The sequence below is a fragment of the Lasioglossum baleicum genome, chromosome 12 (genome assembly GCF_051020765.1).
Source record: "Lasioglossum baleicum chromosome 12, iyLasBale1, whole genome shotgun sequence".
In the NCBI taxonomy this organism is placed as follows: domain Eukaryota; kingdom Metazoa; phylum Arthropoda; class Insecta; order Hymenoptera; family Halictidae; genus Lasioglossum; species Lasioglossum baleicum.
The window spans coordinates 7,828,400-7,853,604 of record NC_134940.1 but is presented as its reverse complement, the minus strand read 5'-3'; the positions used below and the strand labels follow the sequence as shown (position 1 = coordinate 7,853,604).

Below are 25,205 nucleotides of genomic sequence, written 5' to 3'. Positions count from 1 at the left end.
GCGAAGGTGTTAAAAGGAAAGACGTCGTAGTTGTAAAGGCGGCGTAACGCTTCTCGGGCGTCATTGCGGTTGCACGTTGTCATACTTGCACGTTGGATTACGTTGCCGGCGAGTCAGTCATTCATAAAAATAACGCGGTCGGCGCACGCGGATACTACTACTACGAGGCTTATTCAGCGCCGGCGCGGCGTGCACGTAGTACGGTGCACGTATGCCGACGTAAAACGTGCACACACGTAAAAATGCGGATACATTCATGCGGTTATTGTGCAGCTAGGTGAGCGTAACCCGCCAGGAAAGGGGAAGACGAGAAAGCGGAGTCGGAGCGCTACGCCGCGCCACCGCGCCGGGACTCAGACGGCCCGTGAGCACAGGTATTACGATGTTAATCCACGATAGCTATTACGAGACTCTTTCAAATGGCAATGTCGACTCAAAGAAACACACTGAACACGTGTCAACACATTTCGACATTGATCGATTCGAATTTTTCACTTAGCCCCACTCGCGCAACGATCTATTTTAACATTTTTAAAAATTACTGTACCATTATTCAAAATATTGTTCACATGATTAAATACGTTGGTATTTAATCAATAGACTGCGGATCTTAATGCAAAATAAAAAATGTTTGCATTCATTGCAAAGACACGGGAGCCAAACAAAAATTTCTTTCTTCTTTTAATTATCTCATTAACGTGAAACTTATACACTGGTGGCCTTAAATCTTTTTAATAGGTCCACTTTTTCAGATTGTACGTATCCGTTTTTGTTATAAATGCATGAAATCTGTAGTCTACTAATCAATTACTAATCGTTTAATTATTGTATGAGGTATGATATCAATCAGGGACCAAAAATAACGGTTACTCTAAAATTTTCTACGCGATAAAAATCATTAATAAAAAGTTGATTGTTATTGAAATTTAAGATAATGTAGACAAAATATAAAGACAAAAATTCGAAGAACGAAATGATTAAAAAATATCGATTTTTATACTTTTTGGTTACAAATAACAGTTATTAATGTTTAAAAAATTGGATCCTCCTCGATAACAGTTATCGATGGAGAAAAACTATCTCGATTGCTCATAACAGTTATAGATGAGAGAAGTTCATGTCGATCATTCATAACAGTTATCAATGAAATAAATTTGTTTCTATCGCTCATAACAGTTATCGATGAGAGAAATTTATTTTGATCGCTCATAACAGTTATCGATGATCGTATTTTTGATGATGAGAATATTCATTTTGGTTGCTTATTCAATTATTGAGTTGTCTACTCTTTTTCGGATGGAGCAAGCCTGTGAAATTAATTGAGAAGGTTTCGTCGTACAACAAGGCGAATCAACAGACCATAAGAACAACACAAAATCTGTTTTTGTTTGTCACATTAAATTTTGATTGTAGCAATGAATTTTACGAATAAAAAATTTATGGAATTTATGAAAAAATTTATGGATTGTCTACCATTTGAAAGTTGTACGATTTGATAATAACTATTACAAATTTCCTTCATCAGTAACTGTTATGAGCGATCGGAATGAACTTCTCTCATTAATAACTGTTATGAGCGATCGAAATAAATTTCTCTTATCGATAACTGTTACGAACGATCGAAATAAATTTCTCTAATCGATAACTGTTATGAGCGATCGAAATAAATCTCTCCCATCGATAACTGTCATGAGCGATCGAAATAAATTTCTCTTATTGATAACTGTTACAAGTGACCGAAATGAATTTCTTTCAACGATAACTTACCAACAAGACAAAAAATTTTCGGTTACTTATAATCCTTATTTTTAACCTATATGATTTTAGTCGATGAAATGCTTCTTATTCTATGACTTTTTTCTTTTTGGTTAGTATAGAATTAGTATAGAATGAAATTATTCTAGGTCGAAAGAAATGTTTGATTTTCAAGTTAAAAGCGCAAAGGATTAAAAATGGTTCGAAGTCGCGAATGCACACAAACTGCAATACGGATGCACACTGATTGAAAAAAATCGGTGCACACAAAGATTGACGACGTATCATTCGTAATCATGCAAACAAGTTATCGCTTGCGTATCGTGCAAAAAAAATCTGAACTAAGTAAGTAGCCAGTGGACCAATAGTGATTCGATCAACCCAGGAAGCAGATAAGATACGAACCGCAACTTCGTGTAAATATTTGTCGAAATAAAATAATAAAAATGTTAATTCGCGTAATTTCGACGATCCGCAGAATTCCGCGGAATTGCATGCAAATTTAAAGTTTCTTCAACATTCATTATTTTAGAAAATAATTGTGTAAATTAATAAGCACAGTATGTGAACTAGTCTGGTAGTGTTTCTCTGAGAACGTCTCTTTCGAACAGAATTGCAAAAATTCTTTTTCAGAAGAGTCCTATCGTGACCGTAGGGAAATAAACGCGCGTCCACTTAAGGGTACATTGGAGCGCGGATGTGCGTATTTACATACACTTAAACGCACTTATGGTTCCCATAATAATTAGTATCCGTTCCACGAATTAGCCGCCGGGACTGGTTCCTTTCCCATCTCCCGTGGTCGCGCGAACTTTCGAAAACAAAGAGAGTTCTGAAGGGAACCGAAAGAGAGAGAGACCCTGGACTTCTTTCGGTCCATTCTTTCCCGCCGGAAGAAAACGAATTTGGAGGCGGAAGATGCGAATCGAATGACGAGCTAAGAACAATGCCAACGAGTTCGGACAAAAGCCGCGAAATTGCACGTTTTGCGAGATCAGCGTGGGCAAAAAAGTGAATGCACTCGCAGCTTGTGGTCAAACAGATCTGCTTACGCATCTGGGAAACGAAAAAATTCAATTCAGCGCGCTGTTCCGGTCAAATGGGACGGAAGAGCTTCCGTTGCATTTAAACAGGTTTTTAAACGAAGTTTAACAATGTCTAGAACTGTTTGTTTATCTGGTAAAATTCCTGTTAAACGTGCAGAGAAGTTCATGATCGAAACGAAATTATTTTTTGAAATCTTACAATCGTCCCAAACGTATATTGTAGCTGTTCAAAGATTTTCAATGTTTTAAAAAATATATTGTCCAACTATAAGCTTTCCTCTATCAAGTTCCTTGGTGAAACTGTAATTGGATGATCTCATTTCGGAAGATCCCGCATGATATGTAGCTAGAACATCCGTGTGGGCGAAATTACTCAGGCTTTTATTTTAACTCGACCCATTTCCCTCTTGTTCTATAATGCGGACGCATATGCGGCGACAAATTATAGACGCCGGCTCTAAGTATTAATCTATAGTAACAGTAGCCCCTATGGACAATCAAATAATTTATTTATTTCTTGGATCTCTCTATTTATTTATTGGATAAAGAAATTTATTGAATCAATTTCGCATATAAGCAACATCATAATTTCAATAATTGTAAGATGAAAAATATAAAACCGGTCATTTGATCAGTGGTAGGTTAAGCGTTAACAAATTTTCCGCGGTATGAAAATTTCTTGTATCTTCAATTCTCTAAAATTGATTTAATTACGAATTCGTATTCAAGCATTCTCTCTCTTGGTTAAGAATTCGTTCGACTACCTCTAACAGTTAATTAAGATTAAAATATTAAGGTCAAACGTGATATTTTGCTTGACCCGGTGCATCTCGTAATGAAATTGCGCTAACCAATTGTCTGTTAATGCGATGCATGCTAATACACATAGGCCTTCGTTTGCATTTGCAGCGTGCGCGTAACTTGCTATTAACCCTGTCACGTGTAAGGGAAAAGTAAATAAAGTTACGACTCCCGGCGTAATCGCCCTTCGAGTGTTCCGACTGTCCACAATGTTGCGATAAAGGGACCTTTAATTTCAGCGCAAGACAAGGATGTCATAAATTCGTCCCTCATACATAAAATTCCCCTTGCGTTTCCGCGTGACCCTTCGACGCGCGAAGCACGAACGTGTGTAAATGACTCGTGATCGCCGACGGAGCTCTCCGACAAATTTGCAAACCAACACATACAATTATATTACCTTTGCTGTGACGAATTTTTTATTAATGTCGCGAGAAATTGGTTTACGGCCTTCATATTAACCCGTTGACTGTGAAACAGGTAAATATTCGGCCTCGCACCTCTAAAAAGCTGCAGTGTGCATAATCGCATCAGCATTTCAGTTAACGCTTATGTTTACTGCAAACTACACGCGAGAAATTGTAATCAACGTAATTGCAACCTATTGAATTAACTTGTCGACCTGATACAAAGTTCCAGATTAACACTAAACCTGCCACCGCCGGTCAAATGAACGGTTTTAGATTTTTAATTGTACAATTATTGAAATTCTAAAGGTGTTGTCATGGGAATTGATCGCTGGGCAGTGAACGAGTCTGATCCGTCACGCTCCGAGGTGAAACACCGTTCGGATAAACTCGGAGTATCCGAGTTTAGAATGTTTTCGCTTTGGTCGCGTGGCCTTACGTGAACAGTATTGATTTGTTTTATAAGAAATGCTGTGTGTGTGAAAGACCGATATTTTTCATTTCGTGCGAGTGGGAAATTTCGTTTTGGTTTTGTAGAAAGAAATTCGTTTCAATTAGGTGATGGCCTGCGCGGCAGGTCCATCGAAAGTTAAAGCATACGGGACGGGCTCTATGGAGCACAACGTCTGAGGCCAATAACGGGAAAAGCAAATCAGTATCGCCTCTCACTCTTCGGGGCGATAGAGGTGTGCGTGAATGGTCGCGGATACCTTCGTGGAAGGGAGGTCTTTCCACCGGCACAGAAAAATCCGGCATTCCAACGCGGCTGCTCGCGAAACGCAGCCAGCGATCCGTGGACGAGCGACGTTAGGCGAGCGCCGTTACTTAACGACGCGACGCGATGGTCTCTTTCAGGGAAAGTTCATGCTCGGCTCGGACGTTCTGCGTCCGAATCAACGAGAGAGTCCCGGCCGACTCTTTCCGAGGATGAACGGTAGAAAGGGGCGAAAGGAATCCGTGATACCTACTTCGAAATCTTATTTTCAGTACCGTAACACCGCATCTCTGACCCTAATTCCCTGGCATTATTTTTTTATAGTATTGAGTCGTTCAAGGAGTTCTGCAAATTTATTTTTGAAGTCAAATTAAGCGCACAGCGTACACAATTGCTGTGCAGTGAATGAGTCTGATCCGTCTCGCTCCGTCGCCATTGTTTTGATAAAATATATTCGTACATCTTGACCAATTGTTTGAATGCAAACAGTAACCTAAAGTGTTTGTTATAAGCTTTCCTGTATCTATGTTACATGTACAATAAAACAAAGATAAGTGTGGCATAATTTGAGCGTAAATATTATTATCAACACGTGTCGAAATTGTTGATTAAATTTTCGATTAAACCTGGGTTATCAGAAATGCCGACCTTTTCAATAATGTAGATACACTGGGTAGCAAAATAAATTAATCTCCGTGAAGAAATTCGACATTTCTACAATTCGTAAGCTTCGAAAAGATCTATAAAACGTGAAGCCGTGCTGTAAAACATGAAGTAGTCGAATTACAGTGTCTCGAACCAAATAATGTATCTACAGCAAACTTACATTACGATGTATCTTAACTGTCAGTACGTAAATTAGCGATTTATTATTCAACTGATAACTATGCCAGTAACATTCAATTTAATAGGCTGTTTTATGAATTGAAACATTAGTATCGATAATGTACTACATTATTTCATGATTTCATATCAAAGGAATTACAGTTCGTTTATCTAGTGCAATTAATTTTATTATGGATGTAATGATGGATTATATAATCAATCGCGCATATTTTTAGGTTTCATTTTTAAACGTTTCGACATGATGATTGATAAGGCACGCGTGTGGACTAATTGTGATGTTTTCTGTTTCGCAGAAACGCGCGAGTGACAAACAACGTTTTCATAGTAGAAAAGTCAAACATTACTCATGTCTTTCAGAAAATATTATAGAATCGTTTTAAATTGAGTCACTGTTATCCCGACACTGACGTAACACGCGTAAATTATATTCGTGCCAATGTAAACGTAGCAGCAAGTGAAACCACGCAGCAACAAAAAGCAAACTAACGCGTAAGTATAGTAGTCCCATTACGAATTGGACTCTCGTAAAATCTGCAAGAAAAGTGTCGAGGAAAAAGGTGGAAAGTCAAATTCTCCTTAAATTAATGACATTTTGCAATGTGCTACTTTCTTAAATTATAATAATATATCAAATAATATGTTATTTGAGAAATGGTCTGCTAAAAACCAAGAAGTTTTTTTTTCAATTTTTTTGAGCACTTTAATCCCTTCTGGATTTATTTCGATTCACAAGAATATCTGTTAACGCTACATATGCAGATTACAATCTTTGAAAAAAGAATGAATACAAAGACAAGGTTCAACATTTGGTTTTCAACAAGAAATTGATGCGACTGTAGTAAAATCTAAGAAAGAGAATGGATCGCTGTCGTTGCGTGTGCCACCCTGTATAATAGTCAAGAATGCAGCGATCATTGCACAATTTTTCATTATTTGTGTACGTCAGCGTCGGTTGCACAATGACCCCTTCAGGGAAAGTTCGGATTTGCCCTGGTCTAGATGAAAGAAATTCTCGAGCGGCTGTTACAACCGCGATACGCAAGGCCGGCGGATCGGCTTCCGATTTCGAAACCGCGGTACGAATAGCTCGCCGGTATCTGGATTATGGCAGCCTCTCCACTGACCATCGACTATCCTTGTCGACGAGTCCTGCGAATTTCATCGCCGCCGCCGATCGACGAGATTATGTAACGCCGAATGTTCCGCGGGACCCGCGATCGCGACCTCCAAAGTAGTACGATTTGATTTATCGCGTAATAAAATCGTGGAAAAATAAAACTTTCAATCGATCAGTTTTATTGGCCGATCCAAAGGTCCGCGGCCACTAGTACATAAGTGGTACGTCGTAAATTCTAGTAATGGTCGCGTGTGTTTCGAGCCGCGAGACGGAAAAGTTGACGAGACGCGCTGCCCGATGATTGTACATTGAACTTTAACGGTACACATTGTTGACAACAGGAAATTTTGGTTGCTCATCATTTTACCACGTTTTTATTAGCTCGCTTTCTTTTCACTTTTATGCAAAATAAAACTTGTCTGTGAAATTATTAACAAAATTGATGTTTCTGTTCGTACCGGGCTGTGCAACTCGTATTTTGATTATTATAGAACAGCATTTAATTCCGAGAACACAACCCTTCTTAAAACTGGAAAGCAGGCCGCGATTCGAGTATTTCGCTGCGTACTACGTGAGTACACAGGTTTTTAGTTCCCGGACTCCAGTATCTCTGCTTGGTACACGGAATGAAGTGTTAATGATAACATAGACGATTGGTTTGGTGTGTCCGTGCGAACGATCCACTAAACAGCCAAGCTCGGAGGTCTGATAAGCTTTATCGTTTATCAACGAACATAAACTGTGTTATGGGAACGTGTGCGATTTATTTTTAATTCATACGTAACCTTCGATACCGAAGATCAATAAAATTTCTATTAATAAGGGTATAAATTATATCGAGTCAATCGTTCTCGAATCATGCAAATCGGAAGTCGTTACAAAATCAAACGTGCCAAATGAAAATATCTTTCTGAGAAGATCGATTACAAATCTTCATTCTCCCTGATTAAGGAATTAAGAATGAACAATACCCCTTTGTGCAACAGCCTTGCAACTATTCGAAAGTACAATTTTATAAATACCAGGAAAACTTGAAAACGTGGCGGTCACGTAATGTCTTAATAGTTTTGCATAAACCTGATGCAACAACGTTGTAACACCGGTTATTGACAACGCAAGAATTAAACAAAAAACACTGATATCGTTTCAATTTCTATGTATACAGGTAACACATTCTATCTCACTTGGTATGACAATAATTTATGAGACCATTCGATAGTACACTTTCTGCCAGGGGTAGTGTAATAAAAATGTTTACAGTACGGGCCATTAAATGGCACATTACTTGTCGAGTAGCTATTAATTTGTCAAGCAGTTTCCTGCTACTATTTATTAAGATTACGAACTAATTCGTAACGCGGTTTTACGCTGCATTTGAAATCTTTATTCCTCACTATTACAAATAACTCTGCGTAACTTTAGTAGTTCAATGAAAGTGAAATAAGCCGTTGCGACTTGACATTTTTGTGGGCATACGTGGGATTAGTGGAAATTTGTGGAACGTAACTTGTATGATTAGCATTGGCTACTAGTAGAATTTGAGTTTCTCTAAGAATAGTTTCGTTAGATAGGAAATATGACCTAAGCCTGCATTAGATTCCACTGAACTTTGTATTACACTGTTTTCTTTCAACTTTTACGAGCAACGGATGCATAATGCAGAACTGCAAAAACAGGAAAAAAGTGTTGCCTTATAAAGATTGAAAGATCGAAATGACTCACATCGCAATTATTAACATACGCTTGAATGAAAGAATTTCTTAAAATAATCTCCAATAGAAATTAGTAATTTTAATGACTATACTGCGGATCTTTATGCAAAATAAAAATTGTCTGCATCGATTGCAAGAAATAGAAACCAAATCGAATGTTATATCTTCCCTTAATGGTTTCAGTAGAGAATACATAAATCTTCAATTTTGAAAATTTTCCAACAATTTTGTATTTCATCTACTCAATTTTGCTATAAATGCATAAAGATCCGCAGTCTATTAATAACAGTAAAATAAGAAATGTGAAACTGTTAGAAGAACCTAAAGCACAAGTAGAACTAAAATTCTTCAACAATCTCTCAACGTTTCTACTTTTCTTCCTACAACTGGAACGTTCCACTGCTCGGATACTTGTCGCCGCGGTATCTTCCCACACGTAGGTATCTCGCGACAGACCCCGCCGCATTATTTAACATAAACCGAGTAAATCATAAGACACGGAGCATCGCGTACAGTCGGAAGTTTACACATGACGAGGATTTCAGCCTTGTAATAAACGGAATCTCAATGGACGAATTATCTCTTTCAGTCGTTCGTTAACAACTCGAGCGAGCATAACGGCAGGGCGATAAACTTTATCGTTTATCAAGTAGCACAATGTTATGAAACACTACACACGATTGCTTCGGCTCGTAGGCTGAGACTGCCTTGGAAACGGTCGACGAACGTCCTGTCGCTTTTGAACAGTTTCCGAGGGAGACGATGAACATATTAATTTTTATATACTAGCATAATACCCGTTGAAAAATCAACCGCTGAAAATATACGACGATTTGTGTACTAGCTAGTATCTGACATGTAAATAGCATTCGAAATATTTTCTTCGTGAAATATTCCTCAGCCCCGCGAGTCGAGTCCAGGGGTTAACTCTTCAGACAGCTGGAAACTTTGCTGTCGGGGGTTCTTCGGCTGGAATGGCACTTAAGATCGGTAGGATAAAGACTCACCATGTCACACTGCAGCCACAGTATCACGGAGTTAGGGTATCTGAGGCGTCCACCTAATCCAGAACCACCGGCTGTCCTCTGAGCTTTCAGAAGTTCAGAGTGGGTCACGCCATGCTGCATGAACACTTCCAGGGACCTGGAATCAAACGAGGAGCAAATGTTATATCGAAGTTCATCGGGGACTGTATCTGCAATTAAGAGTTAATTATCTGATAGGAAGAGAATTCCGATATTCTGATATTAATTTCGGGGGTTATACGCGACACGCACCGGAACGAAGATGTCGCTATCGTTTCGCTCGTTTTTGTCTCAATCTGAGGATGCATGGACGAAAAACACGTAATCTGATCGGCTACGGGAATCGGTTTTCGATGAAGAAACTGAGACGGGATCGGAATTTTTTACGGCGTTCACGCAGGTTGGTGGGTCTTCGTTGCGTATGATTTGTGTCGCCGATGAAAACGATACATCCACTCCATCGATGATGAAGATAATCCTCTAAAAGGGAGGCCGTAAACCTTCCCATAAAACGTTATGTTTCTCGTAAATTATCCGGAGATATTGTATTAACTTTAATCAGCGCTTTCGACGATTATACAAATTGCAGTCTCGCCGAAAAATTGGAGCGAAAAGTTCCGCTGGAATATTTTCAAAAGAACGGGATTCCTCGAGAGAACATCCATTTATATAAATAATTATTTTATCCAGATAATATCCCAAATTTAATAAGGTACGATATTACTATAAGAGATTAAATCTCAAACGAAATAATATCCAATTAACTGATTTATATTAATTTATTCGCAATCTTCAAGTATCCAATAATTGCGCTTATATCTAATTAGACGTCCCAAGAATTCTCAAATAACAGTACTCTTCATCACTGTCGTATAATATTATAAACTAACAATAACAATTCAGTGCAATCAATTCGAATTATACTTGATGCATGACATTTTAATCACATCAAGACACGAGGTATGTACACTTAATCAGTTTACTCAACCGTTTCTCATTAGGTAAATGAGACCGACAGAAACGGGCATAAATGAATTTAACAAAAGCCAAATGAAGTACGAATAAAATCAGATACGCGCGAGGGGGAAACATAGAAATTGAAATTACCTTGTAAGTCGAAGTTGTATGTATTGTAATTTTGATTTAACGTTATCTTTAATTCAATTGCAGGCTTCCGGCCGGGTCGATCACAATTTAATAATGTTCTACAGTTTAACTCTCGTCTGCTTTGCAAATGAATTGTTTCCAGTGACGTGGGTTCGAACATATGAAGAATTCAAAGACCCAGCCAGTGCTTATTTTCGGAATTTACACAGCGGCTCTGCGCATCCGTAATCAAAGTTTTTACCGTCTAAACATCCGGCACGGTAACCCGATAATTAATCCAATGCCATCGCAGAACAGACACGATTACTGGGTCAAAGCCAACCCGCTTAGCACAGACATTCTATCGTTTGCGGTATCATGAGCTTGAAAAATGAAATTTCTTAATGCGTTTAGTTTTTTATTACTTCATTTCGCTACCAGAAAGAAAGACTTCTTCCTGGACCTCAAATAAGAATGTTCAAGACGACCATTTATTTCGCATGTTTTCAGTTAGGATATACATACAAATCATTCTTTTATTCGAGAATTTTAAATAACGAATAAGCACAATTTATTTGTTGTTCGTGAATAATGAATAAATTAATTAGCGTCTTTCGCGAATAACATGATTGGATTTATTAATTATTCTGAATAACATTTGCCCAATACAGGCTCGAGCCACGTAACAACGATAAATCTTCATTCCCCGAACATGAAGAATTTTCGAAAGGGCAGTATTTACTGGGGTGGATATAATCGGCCGGATTAATCGATCAAATAGGAGCCGCTTTCCAACAAACAGGAATGCAGGTAACTCACAGGTGTTCTCATATAAATCTGACTTTCCCCGAGGATATTCATTTCGAAAATATGGTGGCTTCCGATGAGTTTCCGATGAGCTTTCCGAACTCTAGTTGACTGTTAATAATAACATGTATTATAGATTGTACCCTAAATATGTTCTAATTTTTACGATTTAGTTGTGATACAGTATAAAAGTATGAATATTGTTCATGATCATTAGAAAATAACTTCTTTTACATGCTTCTGGTATGTCGAGCAGAAAAAAATAAGGCGATCATAGATTATAATCGACCAATCTGACTCGCTTCCAACCGGAAAACTTTCACCAATTATTTGTCTAGATAAAATTCCAAATAACAAAGTCCAAAAATAGTGATTATCCAGCCAAAACTTCGTTTTGCTTTTTAACAAAATCGTCCAGAAAAATTTGACGATACAGAAAAAAGGTTGATGACCAATCGTTTACCACAAACAATGCAAAATAAATTACAGAATGCCTTGGAATTAATAAAAACTTCCAAGTCGTAACTAAATATCCGGTAACCGGTAACTTTACCCTATGCCCTATGCCCTAGACAGAGTAGGGCAATAATCGACTTACATTTAAAAATGACTAATAGTCTTTTCGAATGTTAGTCACAGCAAAATTGTCATTAGCCAAAACTTTTTGATTAGTTAGTGATAACTAATTAATAATATTAATGTATGTTAATCGTACATTAGTGACTGATCACTAAAGATTGATAACTGATCATCGATTTACTAATTCGCTAATAAGCAGAGGTGGGCATTATTTGGCGATGCAAATATTTCAGATACTATTTAATATTTTAGATTTCATTTTGCTTAAAGAAAATAGTATTTTAAGTAAGATATACAATTTCGAAAATAAGATATTTCTATTTTAACAATCTGTGAACCTCAAAATAAAATATTTCTATTTCAACAATTTGATCCCCAAAATAAAATATTTCTATTTTAACAATCAGAAACACGAAATAAAATATTTTACTTTTTGCATTGTTATAATACTCTGAGGAACCGCATAAACATACAATCTATCTTATCGTTAAGAAACGATTTACACCCATAAATGTATTGAATTCGAACCATTATTTTCAGCAATAATACTTAAAATTGAAATTGAAAATAAAGACAAAATACAAATATTTTCAATATTCTTCAATTAAAATACTATTTTCAAACAAATTACTGCCTCAAATAAATTATTTCATTTTCAGAAATTATTGCATGAAATAAAATATTTTATTTTCAAGAATTACTGGATTAAATAAAATATTTTATTTTCAAGGTTGTACACATACTTTAAAATAAATAGGATTATTTACTATTTACTATTTACTATTTAAAATACTATTTTCCCCAGCTTTGCTAATAAGCAATAGCTGATGATTACTTAGAGCTGTGACTAATTATTTGCCATTTAGTTATCACTAGACAGCGGATCTTTATGCAAAATAAAAATTGTCTGCATCGATTGCAAGAGATAGAAACCAAATTGAATGTTATATCGTTCTTTAATGACTTAAATAGAGGAGAAATCGTATATCAACATCTTCAAATTTAAAAATTCTTCAACAATTTTGAATTTAATCTATTCAATTTTGCTATAAATGCATAAAGATCCGCCGTCTAGTTATCACTAACTCTAATCAAAAAGTTTTGACTGATTACTATTTTGCTATGACTAACATTCAAAAAGACTATTAGTCATTTTTAAATATTAGTTAATAATTGCCCTACTCTGGCCCTAGGGCCTATGTTATCGAAAATCCGGATGTGCCGGGACCGATTAGGCCAAATCAATCTGAAATCGAGCGAACCGGTCATAGTTCATCCTCATCGGCGGGATGTCAGAGCGGAGTGGAGATAGTGGGCATTTTTTCACGAGGCCGGCTCAATAAACTTGACTCTTGTGAAAGAGTGAGCTAGATACCGATTATATCTCATGACACCGTGGCTTTATCGTCCGTTTTAACCCCCGCCACGGCGTGTGTGCGATATCCCTGTTCCTTTCTGATTTCTGATCTCTGATCCCTCTCTGTAGCACGCGCGCATCCTCTTTTCTTTTTCCGATGGGAGCACGGACATCATCGATAGAACGGATTGCGCAATCAAGAGAGCCAAGAGAGGCTGTGCGCAATCGGCGGGAATTGGAAAAGACGACGAGGTGGGAACCGAACGGAAAAACCGGACTTTCTCTTGGGACAAGTTAATCCACGAACACCCTGGCCCCGAAGTCCATTGCGTCAGTATAGGCCGCTCGCGGGTTTACCGGCACCGACAAATTGTTCAGACCGAAGCCGCCAAAGTCCTCGCATTGTGGGCTTCGCTTGTCTTTTTTTCTGCGTGCAACAAACTGCACATCAGCTTACCAAGTCATTGATAATATCGTTAAGACAAGCGCTAAGTACGGGACGTATCGCACCATCGCACAGCGGTTCGATTACACTTGGCGCTCGCTCGACAAAATCGTTTCTTCGCGGTGCTCAGCGTATTTGGGCTTTTGTAATTTCATAAAAAATGTTTCAGACATGTTTTTCTTAAACATTAATTCAACAGAGAAAAGGAAAGCGAAATTCTTGTAGACTAAACGGTTTTGACGATGCAGAACCAGAAATTGAAAAGGCCATTTCGCGTGCGAACAGCCGCGTTGCGAAGCGTTATGTTGCGAATGCATCGTATTTTAAATATAATACATTGTTCACTTAAAAAGGCGTGTATCGTGATGTAAGCATTCCGATTATGGTTGCAATCGACGTCGGAATTATTCAATTTATAGTTACATATAACGCGGTATACGATAGTCGTGTCGAAATGGGTACGTATAATATTCAAGTGTTTTCGGTTTATCGCGCTTGCGTTCACCAAAGCGAGCAGAATATTATTAAGCAAAACACTAAAAGCGCCTTCGACTTGTTTAATATTGCATCGGTTTACAACGACTGTTCCACGGCGTTTCATAATTTATATATTTTACTCGCGCGAGATGCTTTCCACTTCCCGAGAAGGGAAATATTATTCTTTTTTTTTTTTTTTAAATTTTATTTTCTGCAAGCGAATATGTACGGAACGTATGAAAAATAATATAAAAAGCTCAGAAGTGCAACGAGTTTTTAGTACATCATTAAGTGTACTTTGATGCTCAGCGGCGGGAAAATTTAAAAATATAATACATTTCTTACATCCTGCTGAAATGCAGATCGATTATTCTAATCTTGTTATTTGCAGTTTCGGATATACGTGTGCTTTAACCCTCTTATTAGATCACGTGTACCGTGAGAAACATCTTACCCGTTTAACTGCGCAGATTTCAGTCACATGACCGTATAATTATAGAAGCAGTTAATAATGCAATTATAGTTATGTATAGGCTGCAGAATCTATGAAAAACGACAATGTGATTTGCCTGCGAATACAATTTCCCTTCGACCGGTAGATCATTTTAAAACACATTGTTCACGCTTTCTAAGTATTCCGAGGCAGACATTGCGTCTCCAGTTACTTATTCGCATATTTGTTTTTCTGTGTGCTTGCGTATCGTTGGCTCTCTAAACATTTTGCGTGACTACATTTTTTGCGAAAGATAATCCAGAGAAGAGAAAGCAACTCGTCGATTATAATTCGATGATAGAAAGAAACAGTGTATAAACGACAGTGGTGATGTAGAAAAATGGTGCTAAAAAATCGATAACGAAGGAAGAACTTGTTCTTCCACACCATAACACGTGAACATAACTGGAATAACGGATTGAATACACACGAAGTAACAAAAGAAGCAACTGCACGTTTGTCCTATCTGACCCTGTTTCCAAGTTACAGCCGCCTTTACTGTATCAGCGTTCCAAGTCTTCGGTTTACAACGCGGCAGTAGATAACGTTGACATACTCTAGCAACGTATTGGACAGGGTTGTCAGCAACTTGGAATTACACCTGTTACTTTCGTGCTGCTCAGAATGTTAATAACAAGACCTTTAAGTACTGTGGTGTCGCTCGATCTATGAATTTTCGAGACTTGCAGTCGACTCGAATAGCAAGGATCTCGGATCCTTGCGAGATATGCCAATAAGGAAATAGATAGGACACCTCGGGTGCTCAGAACATATCTGGTTTATTTTTTTTTCTGCAACACTTAAAGAAAACTATACAAATGGTGGGGGTTGATCTGTAGTGGGGTTTGCGATTTTTTACAATTCGGAGAGGAAATTCTAAGTGGTGGGATAGAGTGCCTAGGTGACTAAAATCGGAATAACGGTAGTTTACTAAACAATAGGAAACATGTGTTTCACAGCTGTGGTCATTTTCTTAGATTTGCCTGTCGGTCCTGGTCCTTTTTTTTATGACAGTTAACAATTACCGCGACGACCCTAGTACGGTCAAGTACACGGATCCTTAAACTACCCTTAGAATGTTAACAATTAGGTTTCAACACGGAGCAAGTACCTTTACATATTCAAGCCAATTTTGATGTGAAACTTGTGAGACATAGTTCTTTCGAAAATATTTGACACGTGTTTTTTCTTATCGGCAACCATCCACAATGAAGGGGTGTACACAGCCCTCAAAGTTGGGGGTCGAAACTATATTTTTCAAGACTTAAATCTTTTTTAAGTTGTGTCTTTGTGAATGAGAAATTCAGTCTTTAGGGGGTAAAAGATCTATCTGGGCCGCAGTCGCCCTCCAAAGTGCTATTTTTACGTTTACGAGGTGTAATTTGCATTATTCGGCAGAGTGATTTGCATTATTCAGAACTATAAAGCTGCGACAGCTAAGTACATGCTGTCGAATAATGCAAATTACACCTCGTAAACGTAAAAATAGCACTTTTGAGGGCGCCCGCGGTCCAGATTGATTTATAATATATCGCTTTTGACTACTGAAAAACCCCATCATCGCATTACCGAGAAATGAGAACATTGAAAACCTTAAACAATATATTGCTTGAAGATTGAAGTAAAAACACCGTAAGAGAAGATTCTTCGCGCATGTCATGTCCGGTAAACCGTGGGACAGGATCATTAGGACACGGTCGATATAAATCTGTAGCAATCGAACGTGTTCCGGCGCGGCGGTGCTTTCAGCAAATGTTTCCGAGCGCGTAACACACGGTCGCAGAGCGTTTAGGCTTGCCGCACGGATGTTAAAAAAGGAAGAGAAAAGCGAACGATAAGGCTGAGTGTAAATTCATCGATAGACCGGCAGAACTCGGACTCGTTGAGCCCGCCCGGTGATTCGTTATGTCGTACTTTCCCCTATGTTAGATTTCTCGACGCGGCGAGAAACATAATGCAGTTGGTGGAAAATATGCAAGGAGAACGTGTGCCACAGATAATGCGAGATTAGAATTTTATGACCTGTTCTGTGCACGGCAAAAGGCCACTTTCCACTCGCATTTTCGTAGCCAGCCCGAACACCGGCGCAGCGGTGTTTCGCCGCCATAAATCCGTTCCGGCGCAGATTCATGATACTCGAGGAGCACACACCGCGAAAGGATATTAATAATCCTATGAAAATAAGGCGTATAAATTATCGGCGCAATTAGTAATCGAATCTGGTTACACGACAGAATCGGAGTCCCGGTTAATCCATTTAGGGGGTCGGCCATTACAAATATTTATTGTTCGCCGTGAAGAGAAACTTCAGTTCGTTACCGCGCTCTCCGTGTCGGAGCGCAAAGCGCTCTCGCGAACCGGTTGCTGAACGGTTCGAGGGCTCTTATCTTGTCCGCGAAAGAGCAATGCAACCTCCGCCGCGTAAAAATGCGAGATTGTTGTCAAATCTTTCGAGCATTCGCAATCGAACGCGTCATTAATTTTCCTTTAATCGATTAATTGGGTACCCGGCACACGTTCACGCCTTTCGGATATATACCTACACTCGCGCACTTTCCACCGAAGATTCTGTAGATAGCGTTAATTGCGAATTCGATCGCGGATCTTCATGCAAATTCGCTTTCTCGATCGTTTGTTTGCGGTACGACCATCCTGAAAAAATTTAACTACCTTTAGTTTTGTTTTCTTGAATACATGGTAGCTTGCGGTGACATAGTAACCGCGAGAAATCTGATAAAATAATAATGTACTTCCCACAAACATCGATCCGTCTACGATTAATACAAGGATCAAAGTATCGAATGTCACTGCGTCCAAGGCAGGATCGGTTAAGGGGCTACAAATTGTGCGCGCGTCATTTTCCCACAAAGTCTCGCAATTTAGAGGGTTAATAAAAAAAAATGAAACAATACTGTGAAATGGCTGTGAATAAATGCGCACTGGTACTTTTAAGATAAAGCTATTCTTTATATTTCACGGTGCGGGAGGAGACTTTACGAAATCTGCGTTTCACTTCGGGGCGTGACGGATCAGACTGATTTTGTGTACGCGGTGCGCCTGAAGTAGTTCTCACTCCGAAAATGGTTGCCGAGCCTAGTATGCAGTCGCGCCACGAGGCGGTAGGTCGAAATGACCGGTACCCGTCTATAGAGGGACCTCTGGATTCGAAATTCCCGGGTTCCCCATCAATCGGTGACTCAATCACACGGTCAGGCGGGTCTGAAGAGGTATTTATATCTGGCGGGTCGTACGCCCTCGGCCCGCCATGCCACGGTGCCCTTCCATTTCGGCTATCTTTTATCAATATCTCGACTGGTACAAAAGAAGAATCCGAAGGAGCCAGTGCCCCCGGAGATCGTGTCTCCACGTGGCAATGACAGGAGTACCTGGGCTTGGCCAAGGTTGTGCCAAGACAGGACGGGAAAGCCGCGAGTAAAATCTATCCGGCCGGCAAAGAAATCCTGGCCAGTTGCCAGATAGACAGCCAGACGTTAGTCATCCCGCGGGAGGCTCTCGAGAGCAGGAAGAAAGAGAACCGCGACCGGCTAATAAAAGACAAGGGTAACGTAATTCCACCCGCGCTCCAATAATAGCGTTGCCGTTTAACGATGCTTCCGCCGTTGGCGCTCTTGTCTTTCGGCCTAAGTATTTTCATCGTCGATGATTTACGGGGATACAAGCGTGTCCGTTCGTTCATTCGTTCGTTCGTTCGTGGCCGAGCTCTGTTTTGGATGGTAACAAGCATAGTACTCTACACCCCAGGTTGGAAAGTAAGAGTCTTCACGATATGCCTTCGGAAATATTACACTTCTATTACCGACTATTTATGGCCCCAGCTCTGCTCACTGATCCTTCTTCGTTAACCCCCTTTTTCATCGAGAATAATGAATCGCGAGAGCACACGTACCGTGTAAGCGCACGGTAAATCCTCCGGCTGTCTGTCCTCGGGTACCCGAGTCCGATAGAGCGACGATTTTACAGCCGAACAACGATTTCCTCTTCAGATAATGAAAATCGACTACGGTGTAACTTGCCTCTTTCTAGGCAACTAAGCTTGGTGACTAAGGAACAATTACGAGAGTAGATATAAAACAAATTCGTATGAAGGACTAATTATTTATTTATTTAGATGAAATTATGTATTTATTTAGACACACGTGAACAGTGTCATTAAAATTTATCAATCAGAAAATGGCTAAAAAAGTATTTCAGAGATTAGAAGCATATACCTCACAAGTCCGTTGATCATTATTAAGATTAGAAAATGGCGAGAAAATCTTTACGTGAAATTTTAATCAATTCGGTAACTCTTGCTGCAGTTAGTTATTCATTTATGCTGAGTGGAACAAGTTTCGTTAGATGTTTCAGAGATGCAGGAAGATTGAAGTAGTAATTACTATGATAAAGTTTGACTTCCACATTCCTGTTCTATCGAATATGTTCTTTCGATTTTGCGAAATTCTTACATGTGCTCACGGGACAGCTTATTAATATCCCAGCTAGGAGACTCTTCTTAACTAAAATAACTGAAAAGAAATTTTGAGATTTTCTGCCGATGAAGCTGTTGAATATTTATAGACAAAGTCTAAGAATGCGGCTTACTGAAATCTTTCTCCTTATTTGTTTCGGTATTGTTAATTGATCATGTTAATTGTGTATTGAATAGCTAATTAAGAAATTGGTTCAACCAACTGTGTCCACAAGGCTGATATAAATTATTTCACGGTGGATCCAAAAAGTGACAAAAATAAAATAAAATTATAATTATGCTCTAAGCTGAACTGGAGCCGTCTTTACTATTATACAAATAAAAGATCACACGTGAGACTCAAAAACTGTCGGCTTTAAAACACTTTTTCTGCCGTTACGGTAAAAGCATAGCTAACCAAAACTCGTGAGCTCGAGAACAGTACACCTCGTTTCGCTCTTTCGTTGTGTTTTCTTTTTAACGTGTGCTATCTGTCGATACACTTACTTAGTGCAGACACTACACAAGCCGCTATGTGAGCACAGGTGTTTAGCATAGGCAAAGTAGTTCGTAGGAGAGACACCGAACAAGTTTATGAAATAGAGCGCCATGCTGATACGATACGTGAAAAATGGCCGTCCGGATAGATAAGGGAAATACTAATTTCTGTGTCGGTCGTCAAAAAATTGGCGTGAGCGGGTATAGTTTGAATAAATTACACGTGGCGATTTGCTGCTAGATATAAGCTAACTACGAACGCGTGGGAGCAAAAGAACGACGCTGTTCTTTAGGGCAAGATAGCCAAATAATTAGAGAACCATTATCTCTTAACGTTAGAAGATTATATTAATCCAACGTGCGATTCCTATTACATAGTTCAGCAAACGATTTCTTATGTGAACACGGCTAAACGGTGAAATCGGGAATAATCTTGAAATACAAAATAAATGTTTGGTGTCACGAAAACCTCTTCCTCATCCGTTAGTTTTAAAACTGGTTTATCGACTGAGAAAAAACTGGAATTGTTGATAGACACATTCAATAAAGAAACCTGACACTTCGTGAGCCAACCGAACATGCCTACTTACGTGGATGAAATTTCATTTTCCAACGTTGTGCTCCCATTATCATCTTTTTAATTTTATAAAACGACTACGCGATAGGATACACACATAAAGAATAAATCGCAGGAAAGTTGCAATATGTTTAACTTCTCTCTTTAACCATGGTAGAATATAAAAATAAAATACAGTTGGACTTATCGAGCACAAAATCTTTGAAAAAAAAACACTATACGTTTTACTGCGCGTCAGCTACTTACATGTCGTTTATAAATATTTATTAGCACAACGAAAAGTGTGTATGCAAATCAAGATTACAACTACTGGTTTATTTTTCACTACCTCTTCCTCCATTAAATGGCAATTCCGTTTGAGGAATTGATACTTCGGTAATCTTACACAACGTGAAATACCGTTTGCATTTAAATTCCAATCGGAATATCATACTATGTATATGCCGTACTGCAAAGTCAACCGCAACCGCAATCTGATATTCAGTAGATCGAAGTTACTCAATGGCTAGTCACTAGTCACGTTAAGAAGCATGAGAACACTTCTTACACGGTTCATCAATACCGACGGAAACTCAATTAACGAGGTTACATTGTTTCCATGCTGTTTCGAAAACGCAAAATATTATTGCACGTTGTTCCACTTAAAACTATTACGCAAAAATTTCCTATTCATTAATGATTTCCGTATCTATGTTTAGTCTTGTTTATACGCGTATGTTTACATATTTAAGTGTCTGCACGCGTACCTTTTTGTGAGAAATTAAGTAACGTCCGCAAATATGCAAGTATTCATAGGTGGCGCTAATAAAATCAAATAACATGTTTTTATTGGTTTTCCTCGAACTAATGAATATTTTTTACTAAATATTACTCGTACGCACTGCACACGGAAGTAGAAGACTAGTCTGTGTTGTTGGCTTTGGTCTCTCTGAGTCCTGCAACTCTCATTTCCAAATTACATGATTTAAGTAATTCTTGATCCGTGATATTAGCTGTACCCCACCGTCGCGATACCAAAACAGATTTTTGCGCAAATTGGTATTTTTCAGCCAAAAAAATAATTTTCCTATGGGTAATATTTTTCCAAATTTTGTGTTTTAAATTCAAATTTAAAAAATTAAAGATGTCAATATATGATATCTCCTCTTTTAAATCATTGAGGGGAGAAATAACATTCAATGTACAGTGAAACCTGTTTTTGTGATAGGGACCGCAGAAAAAAACCGCACAAAAAAGATATTCACAAACTTTATAAATAGCTACAACAAATAATTTTTCACAACATATCAAAGAAAATTTGTTTTATACGGTGGCTAGAAAATATGTCAAAGCTTTACGAAATAGCGAGAAAGTGCTATCCAAACAAAATAAATAATTAAATTACACATGGAAACATTTAAAAAAATTTTAATTTCTCATTTCAAACATGGAGAAATTTTCAATATGTACATAATTCAATACATACAGGGTGTCCTGCTGAAATGAGATCAGCAGGATGTCTCGAAAGACGTTTGTCGTTATCAAAAAAAGTGTTCCTACAAAAGTTGTTTGGTATGACGGGCTAGATTACGTATTATAGTATTAATTGTTTTCTTGTGGATGCACTGGTGGAGGACATTTTAAGGTCACCTTGATTTTTTTAAATGGAATGTCCTATTTCTTTACCATAGATCGATAGAGTATCAAATTCTGAGTATAAAAGTGTTGACCTTCATATGTCCTAAACCTAATAGTTAACGAGATATTATCCAAAGAAGAAAGAAAATTGTTTCGATAATATCTCATTAACTATTAGGTTTGGGACATATAAAGGTCAACATTTTTATACTCAGAATTTGATACTCTATCGATCTATGATATAAAAAATAGGACATTCCATTTTAAAAAATCAAGGCGACCTTGAAATGTCCTCCACCACTCTACCCACAAGAAAACAATTAATACTACGTAATGTAGCCCGTCATACCAAACAACTTTTGCAGGAACACTTTTTTGGTAACGACAACGTCTTCCGAGATATCCTGCTGATCTGATTTGATATTCATATACCGCATAAAAATAATCGCACAAAAAAATCGCACAAAAAAACCGTACAAAGACAGATTTGACTGTGGTTTCTATTTCTTGCAATCGATGCAGACAATTTTTATTTAGCATAAAGATAAATTGTATTTTATTAATAAAATTTTAGTTTATTTAAAAAGAAACGCGTAACATTCATATTTGTTAGACTTTGTTAAAAATCTGGTGACTCGTTAAAATACGGCAAGGGGTTAAAAAAAATGTGATATATATGACTTGTGTGGTCAAGAAGAAAATCTGCCGTGTGTGGGTGGTACGGAGCCGCGACACGTGCGCACACGTGTGAACGTGGCGTTCATGTGTGTCCCGTGGAAGGAGCATGCGCGCACCTTCACGAAACCTTACGGTGTTAGGCTATTTTACGTAACGCGTCGGCGGGGCGTGTTTCTCCTGATAAATTCCATAACGATACCGGCATGCGATAATTACGATTCGACAACAGGAGAGAGATCAATCGATCGGCCGTCGAATGAGTTTTGATTAACCCAGCTTTCGTAGCCGGCCGACCGGGAGCAAGAGCGAGATCGATAGATCGATATCGCGTTTTTCTTTCGACCCGGCATCCAGAAGAAAAGTCGGCCGTGCCATTATCGACCTGGCGGAGAGAACTTTTATACGAACACGTAGTATTATGCGGAGGCAAGTACTCGATAAATTATACAGTGATGAACTTTTTTTAGTGATTAAGGAAATTGGATCGAACGGCAGGAACGGGAGTATAATTTCTTGCTGCACGCCGAGAGGCTCCAAAGCAAATAGATCATTATTTATGAATTTCGAACCGTACTGTCTGATATATGAGCAATTAGATTCTTATTAAGCTCTTATTCGTTCTGAGAGGAAATGAAATCGGATTTAAATTAAACGATCGTATAGTATTCAATCATCGTTAATTCTCGTCGGGCGAATGAATTTCGAGGTGATGTTCAATTAAGAATTTTTGAAGGAGATTTGTCGAGTTCGAATGAGGTAGTTGAGAATTATTATTTCACTTTATATCATTACGATTAGTGAAATATTTTTATCATATGTCCTCCGGCATCTCGTGGTAAATATATGACAAACCACGGGAGGGAAGATCGTGGTTTTTTCTGACCACAGTAGAGTCGATGAAAGTACAACTGACTTACATCAAAACCACAGAACGAAATTGTCAACGGGTGTTCTTACATGTAACCCCACGCGTTGGTCTCTGACAGAAATACTCGAAGTACATCGGAGAAAAGTTAATACGAACCTTGACGGAACACAAAGCGTTCATGAACTTTTACAAATTCATTTATACGAGTTTTGTATGGTATAAAAGTGGATTGTTATGTTTGTGAATCACATTATCGCGATAATAAACTGCACAATATTCTATTTAACCATTTTCTATTTACATGGTCAACATTAAGATCACGCTCTACTTCGAAATACATTTTCCAGCGTGAATATTCGAATCGATCAGCAAATTCCAGCGAAATTCGAAGAGCCGCTGCAATGTCGGGCCTTCGTTCGAGCGAAATGTCGGAAATTATACAACTTGTTCGTTTAAACGACGCGCTTCACGTGAAAATTGAATCCCGCGACAGAAAGTCGAAACGAAATTGATATTATCCAAAGTTACGAGTCGTTACCGATTTCGTTTGCTAAAATCGAATCAGAAGGAAACCGTAAAACGTTTGTTAACATTCCTGTTCTCGAATGTTCGTGGAGTCAAGGCCGGTACCTTAACTGTAAAACCGGCTCCGGGAGATGCAACTTGACTCGACAGGGGACCAGCATTTATCCACCAAGTAATTTATAAGTATCAATTTCCCGACCGAAAGAGTTGCCTCAAATGCGGTCGACGAAAAATGTTGGAACGAATTGCAATGATCAGTCGAATATTCATTTTAGGAGTCTGATTTCGTGGAACGAGAGGAATTCACGCTTTACGAAGAATCTTGCTCGATATTTTACAAGGTTTGAGAATTAAGAGCAGTTCTTAATGTATGAATGATCGAAATGAAGACACAAATTACAATATTGTTTGAAAAGGTTCTTCAACAGATGAAAAATTTATTATATGAAGTAATGTCTTTCCCACAACTGATAGAGAATAATAAAAAAAAAAATGTTCGCATTTCATATATGCGATGATGACCTAGGTAGTTGCGCGTTATCTGATAGTACGATAATAACTCGAACAAAGTACTATCGCGATATCGCAATACTAGTAAATACAATCTCGTGCTATGTTTGCGGCATCATTATCGCACTAGTCGATTAAAATGATTCTAAAGTGTTTCGAGCATGGAAATCAATACTACTACATACTATGTTTTCATAAAATTCCTGAAACTGCTACCTTTGACTTTTCTATTTATTCCCAGACTCGACACATCAAAAACCAAAATAGAAATCGCATAGTGCTACCTTCCCCCTTTCCGTGCTACGAGAGACGGTCGGAACCCATTTGGGCACCCCGCGCGACATAATTGACTACATATTTCCGACGAAGTATCGCGGATCCGAAGAAATTCGGCCGTTATTCAGGAGCACGGGATATTATACGTAGGTCACGACTGGTTCGTGCGTCGGCATCGAAGCAATTATGAAAACGAGGGGGTCGCAAAAGTGAAAAGCCCGAGAGCGATATACAACTGGCTCCCTACGGCGGATGAGCCCCGCGAACAATATTTTCCAGGAACTCTCTATTTATTCTTATCGATCCATAAGGAAAATATAAGGGAATTACTGGTTCGCCTAACCCCACCCCTTTGGACTTATGATCGCTTACGCTCGACGGGGGCTTAATGCCGTCTAGACCGGACGGGTCGCGAGTATATTCGTCAAGTAGAATCGCCTATTACGTCCCTCGGAATCGGCATGCGTTTAGGAAAACTGCCTCCAGGACAACGTTGAAATGGTTTGGTGGTTGGTGGGGA

General features: G+C 38.6%; 1 protein-coding gene and 1 long non-coding RNA gene across 3 annotated transcripts in view; one reads left to right on the top strand and one right to left on the bottom strand.

Moving 5' to 3' along the window:
- Positions 1-15,166, top strand: part of LOC143214595 (uncharacterized) — a 37,486-nt gene extending 22,320 nt beyond the window's left edge. Inside the window, exons 1-3 of one of the 2 annotated variants that reach the window (XR_013010175.1) lie at positions 1,211-10,755; positions 11,182-11,320; positions 13,383-15,166. This is a non-coding gene — a long non-coding RNA (uncharacterized LOC143214595). Of the gene's footprint in view, positions 1-1,210; positions 10,756-11,181; positions 11,321-13,382 lie in introns of those variants that run through there. The other variant, XR_013010174.1, reaches the window with a different exon arrangement.
- Positions 1-25,205, bottom strand: part of LOC143214593 (tRNA dimethylallyltransferase) — a 96,684-nt gene that overhangs the window by 39,327 nt on the left and 32,152 nt on the right. The window contains exon 4 of the mRNA XM_076435825.1: positions 9,407-9,542. Within this exon, the coding sequence (XP_076291940.1) occupies positions 9,407-9,542 (136 nt within the window). The remainder of the gene's footprint in view (positions 1-9,406; positions 9,543-25,205) is intronic.